At 53.4% G+C, this 23,090-nt stretch overlaps 1 protein-coding gene across 1 annotated transcript in view; it reads right to left on the minus strand.

Annotated features, from left to right (window-relative positions):
* EVC (EvC ciliary complex subunit 1) overlaps positions 1–23,090 on the minus strand; it is a 60,692-nt gene that overhangs the window by 2,191 nt on the left and 35,411 nt on the right. The window contains exons 15-22 of the mRNA XM_077750383.1: positions 15,407–15,516; positions 11,777–11,987; positions 10,748–10,954; positions 8,207–8,351; positions 6,318–6,429; positions 1,963–2,089; positions 769–862; positions 4–112 (exon numbers count right to left, since the gene is read on the minus strand). Of these exons, the coding sequence (XP_077606509.1) occupies positions 4–112; positions 769–862; positions 1,963–2,089; positions 6,318–6,429; positions 8,207–8,351; positions 10,748–10,954; positions 11,777–11,987; positions 15,407–15,516 (1,115 nt within the window). The remainder of the gene's footprint in view (positions 1–3; positions 113–768; positions 863–1,962; positions 2,090–6,317; positions 6,430–8,206; positions 8,352–10,747; positions 10,955–11,776; positions 11,988–15,406; positions 15,517–23,090) is intronic.

A 23,090-nucleotide genomic window follows, 5' to 3' on the forward strand; every position in this document is an offset into this window, starting at 1 on the left:
CTGAGTGATCCCGAGGGGTGGCCGCCTGCGGCAGGGTCCTCGTCGGGGGGCCCCGCCGGGGTCCCTTTCTCCCGGGGTGGGGGCTTCTTCCTTCTTGTCCGCATGGGCTTCTCTGCAGAAGACACATAAACCCAGACATGGGCTCTGCCACTTCAAGCACGTCACGGCTTCTCTTGACCTCATCCCAACCCAGCCGGGCATTTGCTCAGTTCGTCTGCGGCCAAGTAGCCACTCAGCGCTTTCTGCTGTTCTACCCGTTTAACTCGTAGGGAAACTGAGGCCCGGGGAGGTGATGTGCTCTCCCGAGCTCACACGGCCAGTAAGCGACAGAGCTGGGATTTGAACACGGGGCTGCCAGGCCCCCACTGCGTTTCTATGACAGCCTGCTGGCCTGAGCCTCCGAAGCAGTGAGGCCCTGACAGAGCAGCGCTGTTTTAGGAGCCCCTGTGTTCTCACACGCTCCCTGTCCCTAAGCCGCCGGCCGCTATGCCACCCGTGAGGTCACATTAGTTGCTGCTGGCAGGGGGCTGGGGGTGATCGCTCCCGTCTGTAAGGCGGGGACACAGACACCCGGCTGGTGAGCTGCAGACCTAAGAACTGGAAATACTGAAGGGTGGAGAGCAACGGTTTACAAAGACACAGAAGCCCAGAGAGGGTAAGCACGGAACCTGAGGCCACACAGAGGGTTAGCGGGGGACATGGGTCTAGAGCCCTTATCCCCAGACCCCGAGGGGCTTCCCCTGCTCTGTGCCGCCTTCCGTGACTTACCTGAGGCGCCACGCTTGCTGGAAAACGGTCTGCTTTCGGCGAGGGGCACCCGGGCCAATGCTGCCAGCTCCGAGACAAAGCTCTGCTCAGCCTCCTGGATGCAAGGACGGAGGGTCACCTGGGGCCTGCCCCCCACCCGTCCCGCCTCTCCGCCACAGCGCAGCTGACGTCTCCAGGGTGGCCAATGGCCCCGTGTCCCTGGTGGCCAACAGTTCTCCAAGCAGAGCCCAGAGATGGGGGGGCAGGGTGGACGCATGTGCAAGGGCAGGAACGGGTGCTTTCCAGCTCCTCCCAGGGAGCCGTCCATCCTCACTCACGCCAGCCAGGGACCCCCATTTTACAGATGAGCACACTGAGGCGTGGGCTCAGGGAGGGCCATGGGGCGGGAGCAGCAGAGCCAGGGGCTACCCCGCTTCTGCCTGACTCCAGGGTCTGAGCTCTCAGCTGCCGACACTGAGGTTTAACCACCGACCTGGGTTCCGTGACTTTTAGCTGTGCGACACCAGTGACCTTGGCTCTCAGAGCTTTAGTGTCCCCACCGTCGCCTGGAATATAACAGTGACCCTGTCCCCCATCACGGGAGGGTGAGGCGGGACGGCGTGCATGACGCTCTCTGCTCCGTGTCGATGACAGACCCCCAGTGCACACGCATTAACCACCGTGACTCTCGCCTCGTGGCTGCCACACCGGTGGCGAATCCTCCGGAGGGGCCATGCTCTATTAAGGGCTTCCATTCTCGAATATCCGGTTCTTTTTTTAAACTCGCCCAGTTTGCTTTTATAACCGTGTTTTTATGAGACTTTCCCAAGATGAACTACCCACTTTATTTCACAAGGGCTGAGCTGCCCATGTGTCCCAGGGAAAGTGCAGGCCTTGGTCAGCGGCTGCACTGCCTCTGTGACCCGGAGAGGCCCACGGGGTGGCGAGCCACGTGCAGGGAGGAGCTCACTTCCCCAGCTCAACGGCCGTGAGCGGATCGGGGCCCAGGGCCTGGCCCCGAGCTGCGCAGGGCAGGTGCTCGGGAATCAACACGGCCTTGCCCGCCCCATGGCTCATGGTCAAGCCACCAGCCGGCGAGACTCTGCCAGCGCCGAGGTCTCTTTGTTCGCCTGTGGCCACCAGAGGTGGCCTGCTATTCCCGTGCCCGTCGAAACCACGGCCCGCTCTGTGAAGGCACTTTTCCGATGCTCGTACCTGTAGCTGGGTTTCCAGCTGGACTTCCAGACGATCCACAGTCCTCACCTTCTGCTTCCAAGCATCCAGACGGACCCGCTGGTGCACGGTGAACTGGGCCAGAAACTTCTTCTGCCGTGCCGCCATCCTGGCAGAAGGAACGGAGGCTGTCAGCAACTGCCCCAGCCGCCGGCGGCGGCGGGTTAATCAGAGACCCAGCTCAGACGTGCCCTAGGGGCTGCTGAGTCGTGGCAATTGGGGGACGGAAGCTGCCCTCGGGCCCGCGGAGCTGAGAGAGAGGGAATGGCCTTGGCTGGCAGACTGGATGGTGTCTGCCCGGCCTCTGACAGCGGCCGCCGCTGGAGTCCCCCCCACCAGGGGGCTGACTCATCATAAATGCGAGTCACGCTAGCGGCTTTGCAGAATCCCGCATGCATGGTTTTTGTTCTGTCCTGCTTGGTCTTCTGTGATATGAGCAGGATAAAGAGTAGAGTAATCAGGGCAGGCGCAGCTCAGTGGGGGCGGGGGCATCCCTGGGGGCCCGGAGTATGAAAACCATCTCATCCCAGGGGTGGGGGCACATTCCCCCGAAGGGACCAGGGCCCCCCAGCTACCCATCCTTATGGAAAACCGATAACATTTTCTCACCTCCTAGCCTGCAGCAGCCGGGAAACCCCGAGGCCGGGGGCCCATTACTCTGAGTGGCACAGCTCCGATCTGGGACAGCGGCGAGGTCCCTGACCTGGAGACGGCCCCACCTTGCTCCTCTCCCCACTCTGAATCCCCCTCCCTTCCTGCCCTGGCTGACCTTCCTCGGACCCTCAGCAAACAGGAACATTCCATCCCATCCACCTTGTTTTCATAATCGCCCTCTGCCTTTTTTCTTTCCGATCATCTGTGAGTTTCTAGATCCGGGGAAGCCACCTTTAGTGTCAAGAGCTGTTCCCGGAGTTTACTTGAAAGCACAGAATTTCACCTTGCTTGTGCTTCATGCTCTTCTGTCTGCCAGTAATATCTTTCCCCTTTTCTTTGTAGTGGCCTGGCAAACTCCTATTCATCCTACAAAACCCCATCCCGAATCCATCCATCCACTCCTTCATTTATACCTAGAAACATCTCTGGACTGCCAGGTACTGTCCTGTGGTTTGAAGATACAGGTGCGAATGAGACTCATGGTCCCTGACTTCACGAAGCTCCACTTTGAGCTGGGGTAGGGGGTAGATGTGGAGCAAATAATTGACACGGATGAGCTCAGTGCTCTACAGTACAGGCTCCCCGACACACTCAAGGGGGCTGCATTGAATTCCTGGAACCGCTCTAACAAATGACCACAAGCTGAGGCGGGGGAGGGGGGGGCCTTAAGACAACAGGAGTCTATTCTCTCGCGGCTCTGGAGCCAGAAGACTTCAATCAACGAAAGGTTCCTGAGGAGCGAGCCCGCGCTGTGCCCGTCCGCGGAACCCCAGCACATGTCCGCACCGCTCCAATCTCTGCTTCTGTCTTCCCGTGGCCTTCTCTCTGTGTGTGACCAAATCTCTCTCCAGCCCGCTCGCCCTTGGATTTAGGGCCCGCTGGGAAAATCCAGCACCATTCCATCTCAAGATCTTCCACCTACTGATGTGTGCACAGATCCTTCCTCCGCACGGGCCACACGCACAGGCTCCTGGGACTGGCACGTGGACAGGTGTGTTGGGGCCCCCGTTCAGCGGCCAGGCAGCTTCTGGCCGTGAGCAGCCAGCCCTGCACCCGGCCATCCAGCAGTCCGGTCACTCTCGGCTGGCGTCCCCACTGCCCGTCTGCCACCCCCCCCTCCACGGACGGGCTGATGGGACTGCCAGGCAGGGAGAACACTACGCGGGGGCGGGGGGCCCGGAGATCCATGAAAGGGTCCGGGGGAGACTGAGACGCCCGAGTTTATGCAACGCCCTGGCTGCGTGCACACAGCAGGACAAGGCAGGAGGCCAGAGGCCGCAGCTCTACGCCTGCGGAGGGACAGCTGAGCGCTGCCCCGGCTCCCAAGCGCGAGCCCCTTCAGCACTGCTGACCATCCGGCACCTTCCGGAAGGAGAGAATGCCCTGGCTGTAGGATCCAAGTCGCCTGGATGGGTCATAAACTCCCTCCTTTTGGACTCCTATTTGATTATGGAAATGGGTATTTAAAAACCTCCATCCTGGAAGAGTTCTGACGGTACAACAGTTTCAAGGCGCCCCGTGCACCGTGCAGACGGCACAGCAGTGGCAATTCTGCCGGCGGTGACAGCGTCAGGGTGCTGGGTGCCAGCCGGCCCCCTGTGGGCGCTGCACTCTCTGTGTGTCCTGACAGTAATGCACCGGTGAGCCCACTTCACAGATGGGGAGCCTGAGGCTCGGGGCGTGAAGGGACCTAGCCCGCCTGTGGCCAGGCCACCACCGGGCCACCTGGCACCCCTCAGGCGGGCTCTCCTGCAATCCTACTGCTCCCCGGGGAGGCAAGGTGGAGTTTCCCATTGGGCTGAGAATCGCTTCAAAGGCTTAGTCTTAGAATGTTCTTTTAAATCACGTATCCGTTCTCACTACACGGTTCTGTCCCCAGGAGCTCTGGCTGACTTTCACTAGAAACTGGGGGTGGATGGGCAGGGAGCGAAGGGCACCAACGGCCACGTATGAGCCTTGAAGTCACAGGGAGAGTCGGTCGTGCGTCCGCCTCCCCACGGGGATTTGCTTCTGTCTTCTTAAACCTGGCAGAGGCTGGACCGGGGATGGCTGAGGCCCCCACTCTTGGGTCATTGAGGTCCAAGTGAAGCCCTCGGAGTCCGTCCACCGGAATCCTGGGATGTGAGGAGCGGCTTAACAATTCAGATTCCTGGGTACCCCCTCAAAGCCCCCGGGTCTGAGTGTCCCGGCGGGGGGGGCACGGGATCTGCACATCTGGCAGGAGACCCAAGCGAGATGACACTCCCACGTCTGAGAACGGCCGGGCCGGAGTTCGACGGATACACGACAGTCAGGGCCAGGTCGCACCTTGACACCCGACAGCAGGACGTTTGCTGACCGCTGCTGGTGGCCGCCGGAGGATTTAAGGAGGGCGCGTGCGGGACTCAGTCTGACCCAGGGGACCCTATGGCTCGTTTCCTAAGCCAGCTGCCCCACGAGGGGCTGGAATCCACTCTGAGGCCCAGCACAGAGCCCACGCCTCCACCCTGCAGGGCCGTGGCTGTCTGCTGCCTCCTCCTTCAGCGCCCCTCCCCTCCCTCAGGGGAGCACCTGCGCGGATTTATTGCCGTTGCCCTGTCTGCGTCTCCCTCTGCGCTGTGAGCTCTGGGGTGACGGCACTGCCCCCGGTGGCTGGCTCGGGGCCCAGCACAGAGGAGGCGCTTACCAGGGCGCACCGGGCGGCTGTCCGCACTTCGGTGGACGGTTTCCATGCGGGCCAGTGGCTTGTTACGCTGCACCCTGTCTGTGTGTGTGTGTCGGGGCTTTCTCTGGCCACGGGGGTGTGTCTGGCCAGCTCAGGGGCCGCAAGTGCCGGTGACTTAACACCCTCAACCAGGGCGCAACACCCCCTATCTTCTGCATCACTTGCTGACATGATTGGAAGCTGAAGTTCGGACTATCTCCCAGAGGGTCCTGAGCGGGATGACGCCTCACTCAGATGCCGTGGAAACCCCTCGGTGTCACGGGGTTTATTTGCTGCTTTTCCGTTGTGGTAGGCTGTGCAACGCCCCCTGCAGGTGCCCCTGGGCCCGTGAAGATGCTCAGCACACGGCAGTCGGGTCTCTGCAGGCTGCATTAGGGTCACCGACTGCAGGGTTTGGACCTTCTCCTGGACCAGGTGGGTCTCAATCCCTGCAACGCTTACAAGCAGGGACGCTTCTCCAAATGGAGTCAGCGAGGTGAGGCGGAGGAGGAAGGCGGAGGACTTCAAGACTGGAGATTTGGGGCCAGGAGCGAGGACCAGACCTCAGTTCTACAGGGAGCTGCGTTGTGCCCACAATGTGCGCGAACCTGGATTCTCCCCAGAGTGTCGTCAAGAGCCCAGCCGGCCGAGCCGTCGAGCGGGGAGTGGGAGGCCCACAAAACCAGCAGGCCGCGGGGACCTCAGATCCGCAGAAGCGTGTGCTGCGCGGCTGGCGGGAAGCAGCTAGGGGCCTCACCTCCCTGCTCCCTCACGGTGCTTCCTGGGGTCACGTCTAGGGTAAACAGCCTGCCCCAATCGTCATGCACGGGGGTGAGGAGACCCCCCCCCCCCAGACTGCTCGACCCGGGGCCGCGTGGGGAGCAGCAGGGGCCTCGCGCTGGCTGGGAAGGCAGCCACGTGCACGCACCATCGGACGCTGAGCGTGTGGCACAGACGTGTGGCAGGAGAGCGGGGCCCACGGGATGAGGGGCGAGCTCACCTCCGGTGGACAGCCTCGCGGGCTTCGCCAGCTCCGTTCGCCATCTTGCTCCCCGGCGGAAGGTCTCCGAGCCCCTGCTTCGTCTGCAGCTTGTAATTCTCCATTCTCTCGCCTGCACCATTTAGCACACAAGATCAGGGGGGCAGGTTTGGGGATCGCCTCCCAGCCAGGTTGGGGGGGGCGGGCACAAAGATGGGCAGGACACCTACTCTCGAATCATGTGCTGCTCACCCAGCACCCGCGCTGCCCCTGGGAAAAGATCCGCGTCAGTGAGACATCGCGGCTTCTGTCACCGACGCCGCGTCCCTGGAGGTAGTTGACCCCTGCTCTCCCTGCAAAGTGCTCAGACCCCGCTTTCTTTAAGTGCCAGGAGCAAGGGTGGAGAATAAGAAAGATTTAGCACAAAGAGGCCACCACAAATAAAAATGTGGAGCAGAAAGAACAAGGCATTGGGCAGGCGGTGCTGCGGGCTAGTCCAGCAGGGGTGGGGTGGGGAGTCCGGTCCCGGGTGCGAAGAGCACGGGACTGCGGTCCGATCATAACTTATGCTGACCGGCTGTGAGATGGCCCACCTCTCCACCAGCCCTGCTGGACCAGAGCCTTCTAGAACAGAGAGGTGTAAGCTGGATGGTCTCTAACCTGGCTGATCTGCAGGGACGTGACATTCTACGAGTCCTAAGTGAAGAGCACTGGATGAAGCGAAGGGAGGTTATGTGGTCAGATAAGTCGCACCATTTCGATGTATTTACTGAGAAGTCCTCACGTCGGAGCCCGGGTGTCAGGGGAGCAGGAAGCCAGAGCTGAGAGGATGCGGGGAGGGAGAGCCCAGCCCGAGGCTCACAGATGGGGAAACTGAGGCCGAGAGAGGGAGGAGAGCATCCCGGCTCCTGAATACTCTGCAGTGACCACCTCGTCTGTTTCCTGTTGACCTAGACCAACCCTTCCTTTGGAAAATGACGAAGTATCTGGAGCCACTGGGCATATTTCCAGACATGTGCCCAGATTTATATTTGAATCTGGGATTCAGAGTCCCCAGGACAGGGGAAGAAACGGCATCGACTCAGCCCCCCAAGAGGAGTAATATTTCCAGGACCTACTGCCCATTGTTGGTCTCTGGAGAATCAATCCAGGTGAAACCCATCTGGGAAGAACCCCTGTTCTGAGGCCCCGGATGCAGCGAGGGACATTACAAGCAGAGGCCCTGAAGAAACTGGCTTGAGTCTGCTATTCTACATGACCTTGGGGACGTTGTCCATTCTGTCACCCGGGTGGCCTCATATGAGGGTGCATGGGGGAAGTTCTCTGGTCTCAGAAACATCGTGTGGGCCACTGGCCTGTTTGTACTCGCTGTCACTGCACAGCTGTAACTAACCAAGTTCTTATCTCTTTGGCCACCAGGAAGCCCAGAGCCAAAACCATGTCACCACCAGGTAGGGATCTGATGGCATATGTCCCCGATCATGACCTCACCTGAACCCCATCTCACTATCCTATCCTTGTCCTGATTCATCTACTTAAAAAAATTTTTTTTAAATGTTTATTTATTTTTGAGAGAGAGACAGTGTGTGAGCAGGGAAGGGGCAGAGAGAGAGGCAGACGGAGAATCTAAAGCAGGCTCCAGGGTCTGAGCTGTCAGTACAGAGCCTGACGCGGGGCTCGAACCCACGAATTGTGAGATTGTGACCTGAGCCAAAGTCGGACGCTTAACCGACTGAGTTACCCAGGTGCCCCTAAGTGGCTTTTGAAAAGCCTGTTTTAGGGGGTCAAAGCAGGAAATCAATCAATCAATCAAATCGTCCCTAATAACACTTGAAAAGCTGCTGTGTCCCAAACCAAAGGCACGTGTGGCCCCCGCCACGTGTGGGGCTTCCCCGAGGAGGGGGCCGTACCCTGCAGGGTCGTCAGGTGCTGAAGCTTCCTCTCCTCGTGATCCCGCATGACCCTCCGGATCTGCTGGTAGTACGCCTGCACAAGCCGGCCGATGCCGGCGCTGGTCACGTAGACGCTCTCCACGGCCGCCTCCATCAGCACTCTCTGGGGCGGGAGACGGAAGACACAGCAGGGGAGTCACACGCGGTCCCCCACCCCGCGTCCTGGTTCTTGGCTTCCACGACTCCCAACCTTGACCAGCGGGGCGGCGGGCAGAGAGCGGGTGGGTGGCTTACCCCTGTCTCTGCGATCTTATTCCCTAGGTCAGGAGTGTCCTAGGGCCGGCTGTATGACTGTTTCTGGCCAACGAGACCCAGCGTTAGGGAAAATCTGTTGGTGACCTTCCCTTTACAAACACGAAGGCAAAGCTTAGTGTGCATGAAAGATTTTGCTGTCTTCTTTTTTCCCGCCAGGAATGCAGATCTGATGTCTGGCAGGGCAGTGGCCATTTTGAGACTATGAGGCAGTGAACTAACGTCAGGAATGGTGGATCAGGAAGAAAGAGCCTGGTCCTTGCTCTCAGGCCCTGTGCCATCCTGGAGCCACCACTACCTCCACATTTCTCGTTGTGTGGGATGATCAGCTTCTATTTATTTGCCATTTTAGGATGTCTATTTGTTATCGACAGATACAGACATTCATAAGTGATACCCCTTCGGACCCAAAGCAGAGAGCAAAGGCTGAGATGCCTCATCATGAGGCACGTGTCCCTTGTGCGCCAGCAAAGTCACCACCCTTCACGTCATAAGATGCTGGGCAAGGGTCAGAAAAGCCAGACTCCAGAGGCCCCATCTCGACAAACATTTATCAAGTGGTTCCGGGCTTTGGGCAAGAAAAAAATTATCCCCATGTATTATTGAGCAGTTACTGCTGCGAGGTTGGTGATGTTACGTTTCTAGAGCCGGGCTGGTCACTCTCACAGCACCATATGAGAATCCCCCGGCCCTGCTCATCCCTCTCCCCTTCTGCTGACTTCGGCATCCTCGCAGAGGGGCTCCGACTCCATGCCTCCAAGGACCCTGGACATGGCCTCGAACTCTCTGCAGGAACTGCCACCAATGGCTGTGGCCCTCCTTCACCTTCCTTTAGAACACGGAGCTGGGAGACAGGAAGCCCCTCTTCTCCACTTCCCTCCCAAGTCAGCATAGCCACCGGCACCATCAGGCCTCTGTCTTCCTGTCTTCCTGCCACAGGGGGCGCTGTTCACTGCCGTCTGCGTCCTGCCCCACGCAGGCCCCACAGACAGACGTGGCCTGCCTGGGTCACCAGCCCAGCACCTGCCGCAGGGCTTGGGTCCAAGAAGCCCTGTTACTGGAGCCTCAATTGACGAAGATTCTTCCAGAAACTGAACACCCGTTCTTTCTCGTAGGGGAGTGTGGCGGGAGCACTCCTACCCTCTCCTGACTCAGGCTCCCTTTGGGAAGGGACGCCATGCCCACATTTCCTTCCATTTTCATGCCGCGAGCGTGTATCAGGGCGGAGTCGTAGACTTGAGGGAAAGGAGGTGATCCCCCCGCAACACCACAAACCAGGCACGGCCCTGACGGCCGGATGCGTGCAGCAGACGTGAGCTATCTGCAGCGAGATGGCGTGTCTCGGCAATGTGGGTGTCCACCCTCTCTCTGCTGTGCGTGGAAGTACGGTGACTCTGTCTGAATGAAGGGGCTGTGAAAGGAGCCCAGAAGTGTCCTGGCGCAGGGCGATGCCAGCCTCGGGCCATGGACGCTCTCTCCACGGACGTCTGCCCCAAGCAGAGGTGCCTCGCCTTTCCTTATGGTCTGAGCCTGGGAGGCAGCCGCGGGGAGGCAGAGAGCATGCCGGCTGTGCGGGCAAGACTGGGGTCCAGTCGCAGCTCTGCCGCTGCCTAAATCTGGGAGGCTTTCACCGTGTCCTTTGCCCATGACCAACCTCAGTTTTCCCATCTGAACAAAGGGGAGAAAAGGATCCCTTCTGGGCAAGGGTGTGAGGACAGCCGGCTGAGCCCTTGGGTACACTTCCAAATTTGCTGCTGTCATCTTTACCCCACGGCTCATTGGTCGGTGTCAGTTCAAGCAGGACACCACTGCCCACGCAAGGCAAGCTGATGTGAGCCGCACTCGGCGGTCAGGGTCCACTCTGCAAAGCCTCGTGTCCACTGGGGCGGCCGGAGGCAGGAGAGGCTCAGGTCTGGGAGAGGTTGCCTCTGGATCCGGTGTCCGCCTCTGACCGGCTGGGCGGCTCCGGGTGAGCCCAGGTCCCTCTCAGAGCCGCCAGAAGGGCCAGGCGAGTGCTCAGAATAATGTTAATAGGCGGGAAACCTCACTGTTCTGTGAGGGAGGCGCTCCCCGCTCGGGCAGGAGAGGGAGGCTCGGAGAAGCCAGTGATTTCTGCCGAGCTCTGCAGGGCCAGCGTCCCATGCCGCTGCTCTGTCCGAATCCTTCCCCGTGCCTGCCCGGCCCCCCGGTCCACCCCCACAGTCCGTCAGGCCTCTCGGGTCCCCGGGGACAGGGGTCGGCTCGCACCTTGAAGTCGTCCCTGTCTTTGGCCCGGCTCTTGGTGGCCGCATTCCGCGCGTGGGCCAGCAGCGCCTGCCCGATGGCCCGCTCCGCGTGCTGCTGCAGGAGCCGCCCCAGCTCCTGGGCCTCGGCCAGGAGCTGCTGCTGGAGCTGCAGCCGCGTCTGCTGCGCCTCGTCCTCCAGCCTGCTGGCCTCCTCCACGACTCGCGCCTCCTGGAAGGGACGGGAGAGGCAGGAGCCCACGCTGCCGCCCTGCACGGAAGCTGCGGCTGGGGCCAGCGCCGTGGGGCTGGTCCTGCCCAGGACCCCAGGGGGGTTGGGGGAGGGACTGAGAAGGGGCAGAAAGTGGGGACCTCTGGGCTTGCAAACCCAATGGTGGATGGGCCGGGGTATCTGTTGAAGGATCCCTGAAGCATTTATTGAGCACCAACTGTGTGCCCAGTACCCCTTGTGGCCTCCCACACATCCAAGAACTTCCTCATTCTTCCCAAACACCGTGAGCCCTGAACTCTGGGAGTGATGGGAACACAGAGACTCAGAGACACGACGTAGCTTTGTAGAAGTCACATGGCAGAGCTAGGTTTCTAAGCCAGACCGGAGTCTGAGAACAGTCTGGGACGTCATGGAAGCCAAGGCAGGGCCTACGGGGCCCAGGGACCGCCCTTCCTTATGGGAGTCGGAGCTGGAGGAGGAGGGGACTGAGAAGGGGGAGGGCCAGCCCTGCCTGCTTCCCCCTGAGCGCTCCTGGGCAGGACATTAGTCCCTGGGAGCTTGTCCCTCCCTCAAGGGTCAAAAACACCGGCTGCTCCGAGAGCTCAGTGGCTCCGTGAGGCCGACAGCCAGCCTCTCTGGGTTTCGATCCCAGGCCTGCAACATCCAGATCCTTTCCTGCACGTACCTGTTTGCTGATCTGCATGTTTGGCACAGTTCTCGATGGCAGGAGGCTGCCATCATCCCACCCACAACGACGGGCGTGGCAGGATTTTCCGGCAAACACGGCACGGGGAGGGGGAGGGGCCGGCGCGCCCATCTTACCAAGGCTCTCAGCAGCTGCCACTGGTGCTCGTCCAGACACGGGGAGGGGCCCTGCTCAAGGGCGTGCTGCTCACGCAGCTCCTGGAGGAGGCCCTTCTTCCCGGAGAGCCTCATGTGGGTCAGGGCGGTGAGGGCGCTGCCCCGCAGGGCCAGCCTCCGCAGGGCCGAGCGCAGGAGCAAGTCGTGCGCCTGCAGGATGCAGCACGTGGACCTTTGAGGACATCGGGCAGGGGGCCGGGGGTCAGTGCCGCTGGCTTCCCCCAGGGTGACCGTCAGCTGGAATGTTCACGAGGTGCCCGGACACCCAGTCAAATGTTATTCTGGGTGTTTCCGGGTGAGATGAGCATTTGGGGCAGCGGGCTGAGTAAAGCAGACCACCCTTCCTAATGTGGGTGGGCCTCGTCCAATCAGTGGGAGTTCTGATGATAAGAAAAGGTGACCCTTCCATGGTCTGCATTGGCTGGAACATGTGTTTGGGTTTTTTCCCCCGCCTTTGGACTTGAACTGAGATACCAGCCCTTCCGGGGTATCAAACCTTCAGATTCAGGACTGGAAATACACCATGGTCATTCCTGGGTCTCCAGCTTGCCCACTGCAGATCTTGGGACCTCAGCCTACAGAGATTTCTCTGGTTGGTCCTGTGTCTGGATGACTCTAATACACTGAGCCACCCAGAAAGGCGGCAAAGCATCATGCTGTCCTCTGCTAGGCATGGGTACTCAACTATATTCAGCCCTTTGTTCTTTTATTCATCTTTTCCACTTTATCACATCCTGCCCCAAGTTTCTGATGCATTTTATGCAGCTTCCTTCCGTACACAGCCGCTTGGAATTTCTTACATAACTTTCAAAACCAACACACCCCAAACTGAAATCGGGGGCTCCTTTCGAGTTCCCATCTCAATGACAAGTGAAAGACGATGGTCTACCAGGGAAGCCCAGCATTTGCTATTTGCTGAGAGCCTGAAAAGCTGAACGGAGTGGAGGCAGTCAGCCTGCCAAGGAGGAGAGACCAGGCGAACATGCCAGGCTTCCAGCTGGGGGCTCTTGTCCTAAGATTAAGGAAGCATCGCTCACAGAGGCTTAATTTTGAGTTAGCTAACTTCAGAAATGGGGCAGCGAATCTGCCACTTTGTGAAATCCCTGCTAGAAGTAAGATAAACCCTCGCTGGAGGAAGATCCATCATTCAAAAGCTTACATTTTCTCTTAAATTATCAAGATCATCTTAAATTATCAAAATCTTAAATTTTCAGCTATAGTATCTAGCATTCAATAAAAATTATCAGACTTGCAAATGATAAGAACTGACCAAAAACAGAAAAAACAGACAATAGAAACATACTCAAAAGATACTGGCTGTTGGGATAATCAGACAAAACTTCTATAATTATCATGAATCTGTTAAATAAATTAAAGGATAAGATGAAGAGTTTTGAGAGGCAACTGAAACTATGAAAAGAATCCAATGGAAATTCTAGAACTGAAAGTTGGTTCTCAGCACCAACCTTAAGAACAGTAGATGAATTTAACAGCAGATAAGAGATAAGAGAGTATGGATGGGAAGATAGTGCAAAATAAGTGGCTAGACTGAACCACAGAGAACAAAAGAATGAAAAATAAAGGATAATATGTAAGACGTATGTGACATAAGGTGACAAGTTCTAATAAAATGTATAGTTGGAGCCCCAGAAAAGTAGGAAAAACACAGGCAAAAGGAATGTTAAAAGATATAATGGCTGAGAATTTTCAAAAACAGACGAAAGATAGCAAATCAGAGAAGATTCGAGAAGCACTATAGATTCATTACACAAATAAACAAGAAATTGCCAGAAAACCCACATGCATATTAATTATATCATAATAAATTGATGAAAACCAAAGAACAAAATAAAATCTTAAAAGCAGCCAGAAATAATTGAAATCAGAAGACAAAAGATTATCTTTAAAAATATTTAAAAACAAACAACCAAACAAGATTCTATACCCATTGAATATATTCCTCAAAAAGAAGATGAGATAGACCTTTTCAGACAAACAAAACCCAAGGGAATTTGTCACTAGTAGATCTGAAATAAAGGTACAGGAATGAATCAAGAGCAACTGAAAGGGTAAATATGTGAGCAAATCTAATATACACTGACTGCATAAAACAATAACTATAATATCTCATGGGGTTGAAAATAGATAGAGCAGTAACATACCAACTAAGAAAAGCATAATTTATGAGGGAGGAATAAATGGAATTAAGGTATTCTAAGGTGTCACACTACCCGGAAGAAGGAATATATTAATGTACATCAGATTTTGACACAGCAAAAGTTTAAGAATAAATGGAATTAAGGTATTGTAGGGTGTCACACTGCCTGGAAGAAGGAATACATTAATGTACATCAGATTTTGACACAGAAAAAATTTAAAAATGTTTAACCATTAATGGCACAGTAAAAGAATACATAACTAACATGCCAAAAGAGAGAGAGGTTAAAATAATAATGATACACCTAGTAATACACCTAATCCAAGAAAAGGCGAGAAAAGAGAGAGAAGGAATATAGAGCAGGGAGAAAAAACATAAAATAAACAGTAAGACAATAGATTAAAAATCCAAATATATCAGAATTAAGATGTACACTAAATATAAATGGACCGAATATTAGTACACTTAAAAGATGTAAATTTTTTGGCTGGACAAATCTTGCAACTTCTCCCTATTATCTTAGGCTCACAGTATTTCCCTGGTGGTTGTCATGTCCTTCCCCTGTATTATCCAATATGATAGCTATCCCCCTACTTCTGGAGAAGGCTGGCAACTAGAAAAATAGTTTTATCAAAGTAATTATTCTCATATAAAACAAGGAAAAAGAAATATTTCAGAGTAAGTTGAAAATATGGTACTACATTAATAGAAAAATAGACAAGAATATAAATTTATTAATGAGAGTGATGGAAAATGGGCACAAAGGGGTCTTTTTAAGTGATAGAAATGTTCTAAATTTGGATGATGGTCATTGGTGCAGAACTCTGTCAATTTACCAAAAATCACTGAATTGCACAATTAAAATAATGTATGTAAATTACACCTCCAAAAAAGTGTTTAAGAAGTTCCTATCAAAGACAGCTCTATGAAGTAGGTGTGATTAGCCAATTTTTTTAAATGTTTTATTTATTTCTAGGAGAGAGAGAGAGAGAGAGAGACAGTGTGAGCAGGGGAGGGTCAGAGAGAGAGGGAGTCACAGACTGAAGCAGGCTCCAGGCTCTGAGCTGGCAGTCAGCACAGAGCCCGACGCGGGGCTCGAACCCACGAACCGCGAGATCATGACCCAAGCGAAAGTCGGACGCTTAACTGACTAAGCCACCCAGGCACCCCATGATTAGCCAATTTTATAGGTGAGGAAATTGAGGGTAAGAAATGGTAAGTCATTTGCGCCCCCAAATTCTGAGTCCACACCTTTATCCATGGCACCCTATCACTCTCTTCTATGTTCACATTTACAATTTGGTTGGTCTCAAAACCACACTGTAAAAATGGCAGAGGACAGTGAATGTGTCTACTTTACAGATGAGAATACTGAGGCTAGCATGGAGATCACACAGGACATAGAACCCCACCCTGCAGAAAGCTGTACTCACTCTTCACTGAGGCCACCGAGTCGGCCCAAGACTTGATGGATGATGCTCTGGTGGTCGTCTCGCAGGTGCATCTGCAGCATGGTAGACAGGGTATGCTCCTCCATCCACATCTAAACCCAGCACAGAGGAACCGGGGTCAACTCATGATTGCTTCGCCCCTCCCTGCTTTGTTGGAACATCCCTTTTTGTGTCTTGTTTAAAAGATCCTTTTCGGGGTGCCTGGGTGGCTTAGTCGGTTAAGCGTCCGACTTTCGCTTAGGTCATGAGCTCGCGGTTCGTGGGTTCGAGCCCCGCGTCGGGCTCTGTGCTGACTGCCAGCTCAGAGCCTGGAGCCTGTTTCAGTCTGTGACTCCCTCTCTCTCTGACCCTCCCCTGCTCATGCTGTCTCTCTCTCTCTCTCCTAGAAAAAAAAAAATATTTTAAAAGATCCTTTTCTCCCCTGACTTCATTAAAGATTCCTCTTACAGTTCCTTCTAGAGATTTTTAAAGTTTCTTATTTGCATTTAATCTTAAACCATTTAACATTCATTTTCTGCGGTTGGAAGAAAGGATCTATTTTTTCCCTTGCATAAATGGATGCTAATTGTCTCAGCACCATTTATTAGATAATTTGCCTTTTTATCACTGTTCTGTCATGCCACCTTGTCTTAGTTTCCGTCTACAAACAAATGTCATTCCAGGCTCTCTGTTTTATTCTATCTTTATTTCCGCATCAATACCACACTGCTTTAATTGCTGTTGCTCATAGCAAGACTTCATAGCTAGGCAAGTCCTCCCATATTCTCTTACACAAAACTGTCTTAGCTATTCTTGGTTGCTTTCCCTCTCATATGAATTTTAGCATCGGTGTGTCAAGTTTGGGAAAACAAGCTTTTTGGATTTTGTTGTAGTTGGACTGTATTTATAGATTAATTTGGAGAGGATCATCATCTTTCCAAGATCAAGTTTTCCCATTCAAGAACACAGCATTTCTTCTCAGTCTTACTTTATGCTTCCAATGACATTTTATAAACTTCTCCATTAAGCTTTTATACACATTGGTCAGATATATTTTTAGGGATCCTACAGCTTTTATTCTGAAGAGACTTGCAATTCTGGAAGTCTCTGATCCACTGTCACTTTGAGTTTTCCTTTCCTTCATTCTCTCCATCCTCTCTTTCTAGGGTCCCGTGAGAAAGCTCCTGTAGGACACTGTCATTCTGTGGCCCACGTCCCTCAGCCCCCCCCTCCGTGCTATGTCCCCTCTCTGCCCTGCATTCTGGACCACTCTCACATCCATCTTCTCAAGTTCACACCCTGCCCTGTCAGCCTTGTTCAATCTGCCGTTTCACTAACTAGCTCATCTGTTGGATTTCTGCTTCCATCATTAGAATTTTCATTCATCAAAGTCTATGTTTTTTTTTTTAATCTGTTGTCTTTTTTCACTGTGTCCTGTTTTCGGGGCTAGTATAACCATCTGTTAAGGTTTCTTTTATTGTTTTAAACATACGTCCTTTACAAGTGCCTCTAATGGTCCCTTTGTCTGAGTTTCTTGGTGCTTGTCATGGTCAAAACCTGGTGCTTGTTCTGTGTGCTGACTTGCACTCACAGTGGGTCGCACCTGTGTGTTTTGTAACCTTGGACATTAGCTCATCCTTAGTGTGGCTTTACCTGTGAAGACCCTGTGTGGTTCAAGGCCACACAGCTAATCAACAGAAGGGTGGGATGGGGACTCAGATATAAGTGTGCATCTCCAGGTCTCAGGTCCCCCCAGCTCCACAGGCTCCTCCCTGACCACCTCGTTTCCCAGGGCAGGCGTGCACTAGCTCAGTGAGACCATGGTACAGTGAGATCGTGGAGGCACAGTCCCCCATGTGTCCTCCACTGTCCTTCCCAGAGGAGATCCTGCAGATGGCGCAGGCCACTGGGGGTGAAACACAGGGGCCGTCACCTGAGCATGGCAGCTTGGCTTCAGAGCTGGGTGCTGGGACTCACGGCACCTACATTTAGTCTCACGAAATCACCCTGGGTGACCCAGAACTTTGCGTTCAAGTCAGTCTGAAGGAGCCTACAAAAGCCTGTCAAAGGGCTTAGTGAGCTAGAACTTTGTAGAAAATTCTACACAGCCTTGATTCTCTAAAAGGTAAGTCAACATCATCACTAAAGTATACACGGACTTCGGAACGCAGGTAAAACCAGCGTCAGGACTCAAACAGAGGGGACTGAGGGCATCAGTCTACATGGTTGGTGCCCACCAACGTCTCCAATGCTGTCAAATGCTGGCTTGCGAATGCTCATGTTCAGAAGCAACACGCCGTCGCTGTGGGCTAGAGTGCTGACCCTTGTCATTGCTACAGGTAATTGTGTGGCTTTGGACAAGTTTACTCTCTGTTTCAAACGTTTATTCACTAAGGAGAGAAAGGGGAAAGGAGCCAGCAGTCAGGGCATGCCCAGTACATGCTAAGGGTTTTGTAGTGTCCTCCCACAAACAGGGTGGGCTTACAGGCAGGGGGTGGGGGTGGGGATTCTAAAGCCAGCACCTCAGGCAAATGATGTAGTGCAGAGGGAGGGGGGCATTGCCGTTTTAAAAAGCAGAGTCAGAGTAGGTCTCATTGTGAGGGTGGCCTCGTGTGAGGGTGACATGCGAGCAAAGACTCCCTGTAGACGGAGCCAGGCAAGAGCATGCCCCTCAGCTGGGGAAGCACAGGGACACCAGTGTGGCCAGAGCACATGAGTCGGGAGGAGAAATGAGGTCACAGGAAAGCCAGGTCCTAACATGTAGGGCCTCATAGGTCACTGTGAGGACACTGGCTTTGCACTGCACGAAATGAGAAGCTACTAGGAGTTTGGAGCACAGAAGTGACACAGTGTGACAGCGTCTTTTAGCAAATCTGATGTGCTGGAGGTTATAAGATGCACAATCATTTTAAGTGTTGCTAAGGGAGAAAAATCACTGCCAATTAAATTATGATGCATCTCAACTTCCAGGCTGTGAAAATATGTTTAAAATGTGCATCTTAAAAATTAGCGTCATGTGGTATGTTTTTAAAGTATCACTCTGGCTGCAGGTTGAGAATACTTCACAGCAGGGTAAGGTGGTTTCGGGGGACCAGGGGACTGGCCGTCTCGGTGATCTGACAAGAGGTGTGGTGGCTGTGACCAGGTGCGAGAGCAGAGGTGGTGAAAGTGGTTCCACTCCGGACTAGGCAGTCTGTGCGAATTCTGTCCACTGGATGTGGGTGCTAAAGAAGGGTGAGTCAAGACAACCCCAAGGGTCTTGGTCCGGTTGACTGGAAGGATGAAGGAAGGTGGAGGACAAGTATGGATGGAGGAAAGATGGATGGAAGATGAGTGTGGATGGAGAAAGGATGGAGGAAGTGTGTGGATGGAGGAAGACTATGGGTGGAGGAAGAGTGTGGATGGAGGAAGAGTATGGGTGGAGGAAGAGTGTGGATGGAGGCAGACTATGGATGGAGGAAGAGTGTGGATGGAGGAAGAGTGTGGATGGAGGAAGGATGGAAGATGAGTGTGGATGGAAGAAGAGTATGGGTGGAGGAAGGATGGAAGATGAGTGTGGATGGAGGAAGAGTATGGGTGGAGGAAGAGTATGGATGGAAGATGAGTGTGGATGGAGGAAGTGTGTGGGTGGAGGAAGACTATGGATGGAGGAAGAGTATGGATGGAGGAAGAGTATGGATGGAGGAAGTGTGGACGGAGGAAGAGTATGGGTGGAGGAAGAGTGTGGATGGAGGAAGAGTATGGATGAAGAGTGTGGGTGGAGGAAGGATGGAGGAAGAGTATGGATGGAGGAAGGATGGAAGATGAGTGTGGATGGAGGAAGAGTATGGGTGGAGGAAGAGTATGGATGGAAGACGAGTGTGGATGGAGGAAGAGTGTGGATGGAGCAGGTTGGGCAGGAAGACTAGCAGTTCTTGGGCACGTAACAGGTACATGCCTACTAATCACATGCACAGAGATCTCAGGCAGAGACCTGGGTCAGGACACACTCTGAGCTGGAGACATAAACCAGGGAGTTGCTGGCCTCAGTCTGACAACCGTGAGGTACAGAATCCTGCCGAGCACTGCGTGAGTGAGCTTGGATACGATTCTCTTCCAGACGAGCCTCCGGATGAGACTCCAGCCACAGCCTTGATTGCAGCTGTGAGAGCCCAAGCAGGGGACCCAGTGAAGCCGTGTCTGGACTCCTGACTCACAGAAACTGTGAGAGAATGAATGGTGTTGCTTTAAGCTGCTGTCTTGGTGGTTACTTGTTATGCAGTATCAGAAAACCAGGGCAGACACTGTGTGACTGGATGGGTTACCAAGAGAGAGTGTGCAGTTTGAGAGGAGGGTGCCTGGCCGCATCCTGGGTGCTCCAGGGGTCAGACACTGTGAAGATGAGAAGGAATCAGAGGAGGAGACTGAGGCAGAGCCACCACTGAGGTAGCAGAAGAGAGTGAGCCAAGGAGGAAGGGCGAGCCCAACTTCAGAGAATGGGAGCTCTCGATACGGGAAGTGGGAGAGATCCTGGATGGAGCCCTAGTGCTGCAGCTGAGAGCTCAGCACAGGTGGGAGCAGGTGTGGGGCCAGGTGATGGAAACCCACCAGGAGTGGGATAGAGAGGGTGCAGGAGAGAGTGAGCGCGGTGTCCCTTACACTGGTAAGTGCTACGGAGCACGCCAGCCACCATCTTCTTTGTCAAAGGTGCGAACTCCTACGTAGTGGTCTATTACTCTCCTACTTCTGCTGTTTGGTCCGCAAACTTAGTAGCCTGAAACAGCACAAACTCATTATCTTATACTTCTGGAGGCCAGAAGACCAACATGGGGCTCAAGGGTCTAAAACCAAGGCATCAGCAGGCTTCCATGCCTTTTGGAAGCTCTAGGGCAACATCCATTTCCCTGCCCTTTCCAGCTGCCACGGACTACCTGCATTCCTTGACAAGTAGCTACTTCCTCCATCCTCAGTCCAGTGATGGCTGGCTGAGCCTTTCTCGAACCAACCACACCTCTCTGACTCTCCTGCACCCCCCCCACCCCCGCCCGTCACTTGTAAGGACCCAGATAATTATACTGGGTCCATCTAGATAGTCCAGAAGAATCTTCCCGTCTCAAGATCCTGAACTTAACCACGTCTGCAAAGTACCTCTTGCCTCTGAGGTCACATGATCACAGCTGTTGGGAATTAAGACGGGGGCTTCTCTGGGGAGGGGGGACCTCACACAGTGGTCTGAGGAGAAGCCCAGGAACCCGACATTAGAACAGATTACATTTTGAGAACCACCATTCTACAACCTGTTCCAACTGGGTAATCAACAGACTCCATAATATTTAACAACTTCCCTGAGTAATAAGATATGAAATTACCAAGGCCCTTTGGGTAGAAGACAATTTCACAGTCTGGGTGTGTGTTTCAGTTTCCACAGATAGTTTGTTGGTACTTTTCTTCTTATGACTAAATATTCATCTGAATCACAGAAAGCTCATCTGTCACTATTATCATCAAGGAGGAAATGTGGTAAGTGAGAGAGCACACGGACCTCTAAGTATCTTGTGGAAATTTACTGCAATTAAACAACCAATCAGTAAATTAACCATGACATATACATGTTGAGAAAACGGTCTTGGGTCATATTTATTCAATCAGTTGATGAAGTCATTAACTATCCTGCTCTCTTCTTGCATCTAAAACTCCTGAAACACTGCTACACAAGGCAGGGAAAATTCACATGCACACATATACTCACAGAGTAAATACATAGGAATTAATAACCAGAAGTGGTGCATTGTCTGCAATTTGCTTAAAATAACTAAAGACTCATAACCAGAGGGTTTCAGATGCATTGTGGGTGTTGGTCTAATAATTTATTGTAAATGAAATTCTGGATCTTTTTTCAATGTCAATATCATTAAGTGATGAAACAGATGCTGTGTGAAAGGTCTTACCTTGCATTATCTCACAGCAGCCCTATTGGGTGTTTTGATCCCTATTTTTCACACAGATGCAGAGATTCTGAAACATTTAGCAAGTTGTGCAAAATCCCAGAGCCGTGAGGAGTCAGCTAACCAGCCAAGGTCACCCAGCCCATTAACGGGTTGCGCTGACTCAAATCCATGCATCCAGCCTCCAAGGTGAGGAGCCCGTCCACATTTAGGGAGCCTCCATCAGGGGCGCATTAGACTCAGCTGGCGACTTGTCCCCATCCCTCCCCAGAGACTGTAAATGATGTGGCCTGGGCTGAATCCAACGATCCAGATTCACTGAAGGTGAAGTGAGGTAATTCCCTGTGCTAATTTCCAAAGCTGCATTGTAGTTGGTAAGGCAGCAAAGTTTTCCTGAGCCCTTGCTGTGTCCCAGCCCCTGGGCTTCCAAACGGGTAAAAGTGAAAAGCAGTGTTGCTGTCCTCCAGGACCTTAGAGCCAAAGGCAGGAGACAGTTACCATGAAAGGAAAGCATGATGTAGCTGACAGAGGACTGAGATAAATTAGAAGGAAACCATGTCCTGTGCCGCCCCGTGGCTGTGAGTGGCCATGTGCTTGCGCGATGCTTCCATTTAGTCACTTGGTACTTTGGACAGCTCCCGTTAGCTGCTTTGGAAAATCTGTGTTCCATTCATCAGCCCAGTGCTCTTTTGTGATGATGGGTGTCATTGGACACCCATCGTGGGGTTGTTTCTCTCTGTCCCTACCATCCTGAGCACGTCAGCCTCCATTCTCCTGCCTCCGAGTCAAAGGAAGGAGGCCTTCCCAGGCCTCCTGCACACGCTCTGGGCAGGAAGAACAGGGAGTCCTTAAGAAGGGGACTTCTCCGAGCAACACTTGGCTTTTGTATTAGGAATCAGGAAAGAGAAGCTCTTTGCAGGGACCACACTCTGAAGCCAGGACTGTGTGACTCGGCCACTGCTAGATTCTGGGATATTGGCCACGTGAGTTTTACAGCCTCTAGAGTGCGGAAGGCAAGAGAGAGAAAGGACCTGCAGGTAGGTGTCAGAGTGTCTGTCACATTTGGAAATTCCTCCTTTATTCGACACATTAGAGTTGCTCTTAATAAAATTAATGTATATTAGCTTCCCACTGCTGCCGTAACACATTGTCACAAATTCTGTGGTTTAAAACAACACAGACTCATGATCGTACAGTTCTGGAGGCTCCGGGGGGTGGGTTGGGGGATCTGCACTCAGCCTTTTCCAGCCTCCAGAGGTGCCTGCATCCTTTGGTGTGTGGTCACATCCTGCTGGCCGCTGCTCAGGTCATCACTTTTCGTTCTCTGACTCTGACCCTCCTCCTTCCCTTTTCCAAGGACCCTGTGATTACACTGGGGACACGCGGTGACTCCAAGCGGTCTCCAGTCCAACACCCTTAATATCATCACGTCAGCGAGGTCCCTTCTGCCGTGTTAGGTGGCATGTCCACTGGTTCTCAGGATTAGGATGTGGACATCTCCGAGGGCCATTATTCTATCTACCGCATTTATACGTGGTTTTAATAATGACACGGACTTGCTCGGAAAAGCAGAAATTCCACGTGTGCAGCACCCTCCCCCCACGGCCAAGTCCACTCCCCTATGAGCCACCTTTTGGCCTTTGGTTGTTCTAAAGCACAGACATCGCTGTCCTTTCCTGGTGGAGCAGCTGGAGACATTCTCTTCTCACTTCCCAGCCTCTGCTCTCTTCTCTGGCGCACCCTGGCGGCCAAGGGCTGGCAAG

This window comes from Crocuta crocuta, unplaced genomic scaffold, assembly GCF_008692635.1.
Source record: "Crocuta crocuta isolate KB4526 unplaced genomic scaffold, BGI_CrCroc_1.0 scaffold179, whole genome shotgun sequence".
Taxonomy (NCBI): Eukaryota; Metazoa; Chordata; class Mammalia; order Carnivora; family Hyaenidae; genus Crocuta; species Crocuta crocuta.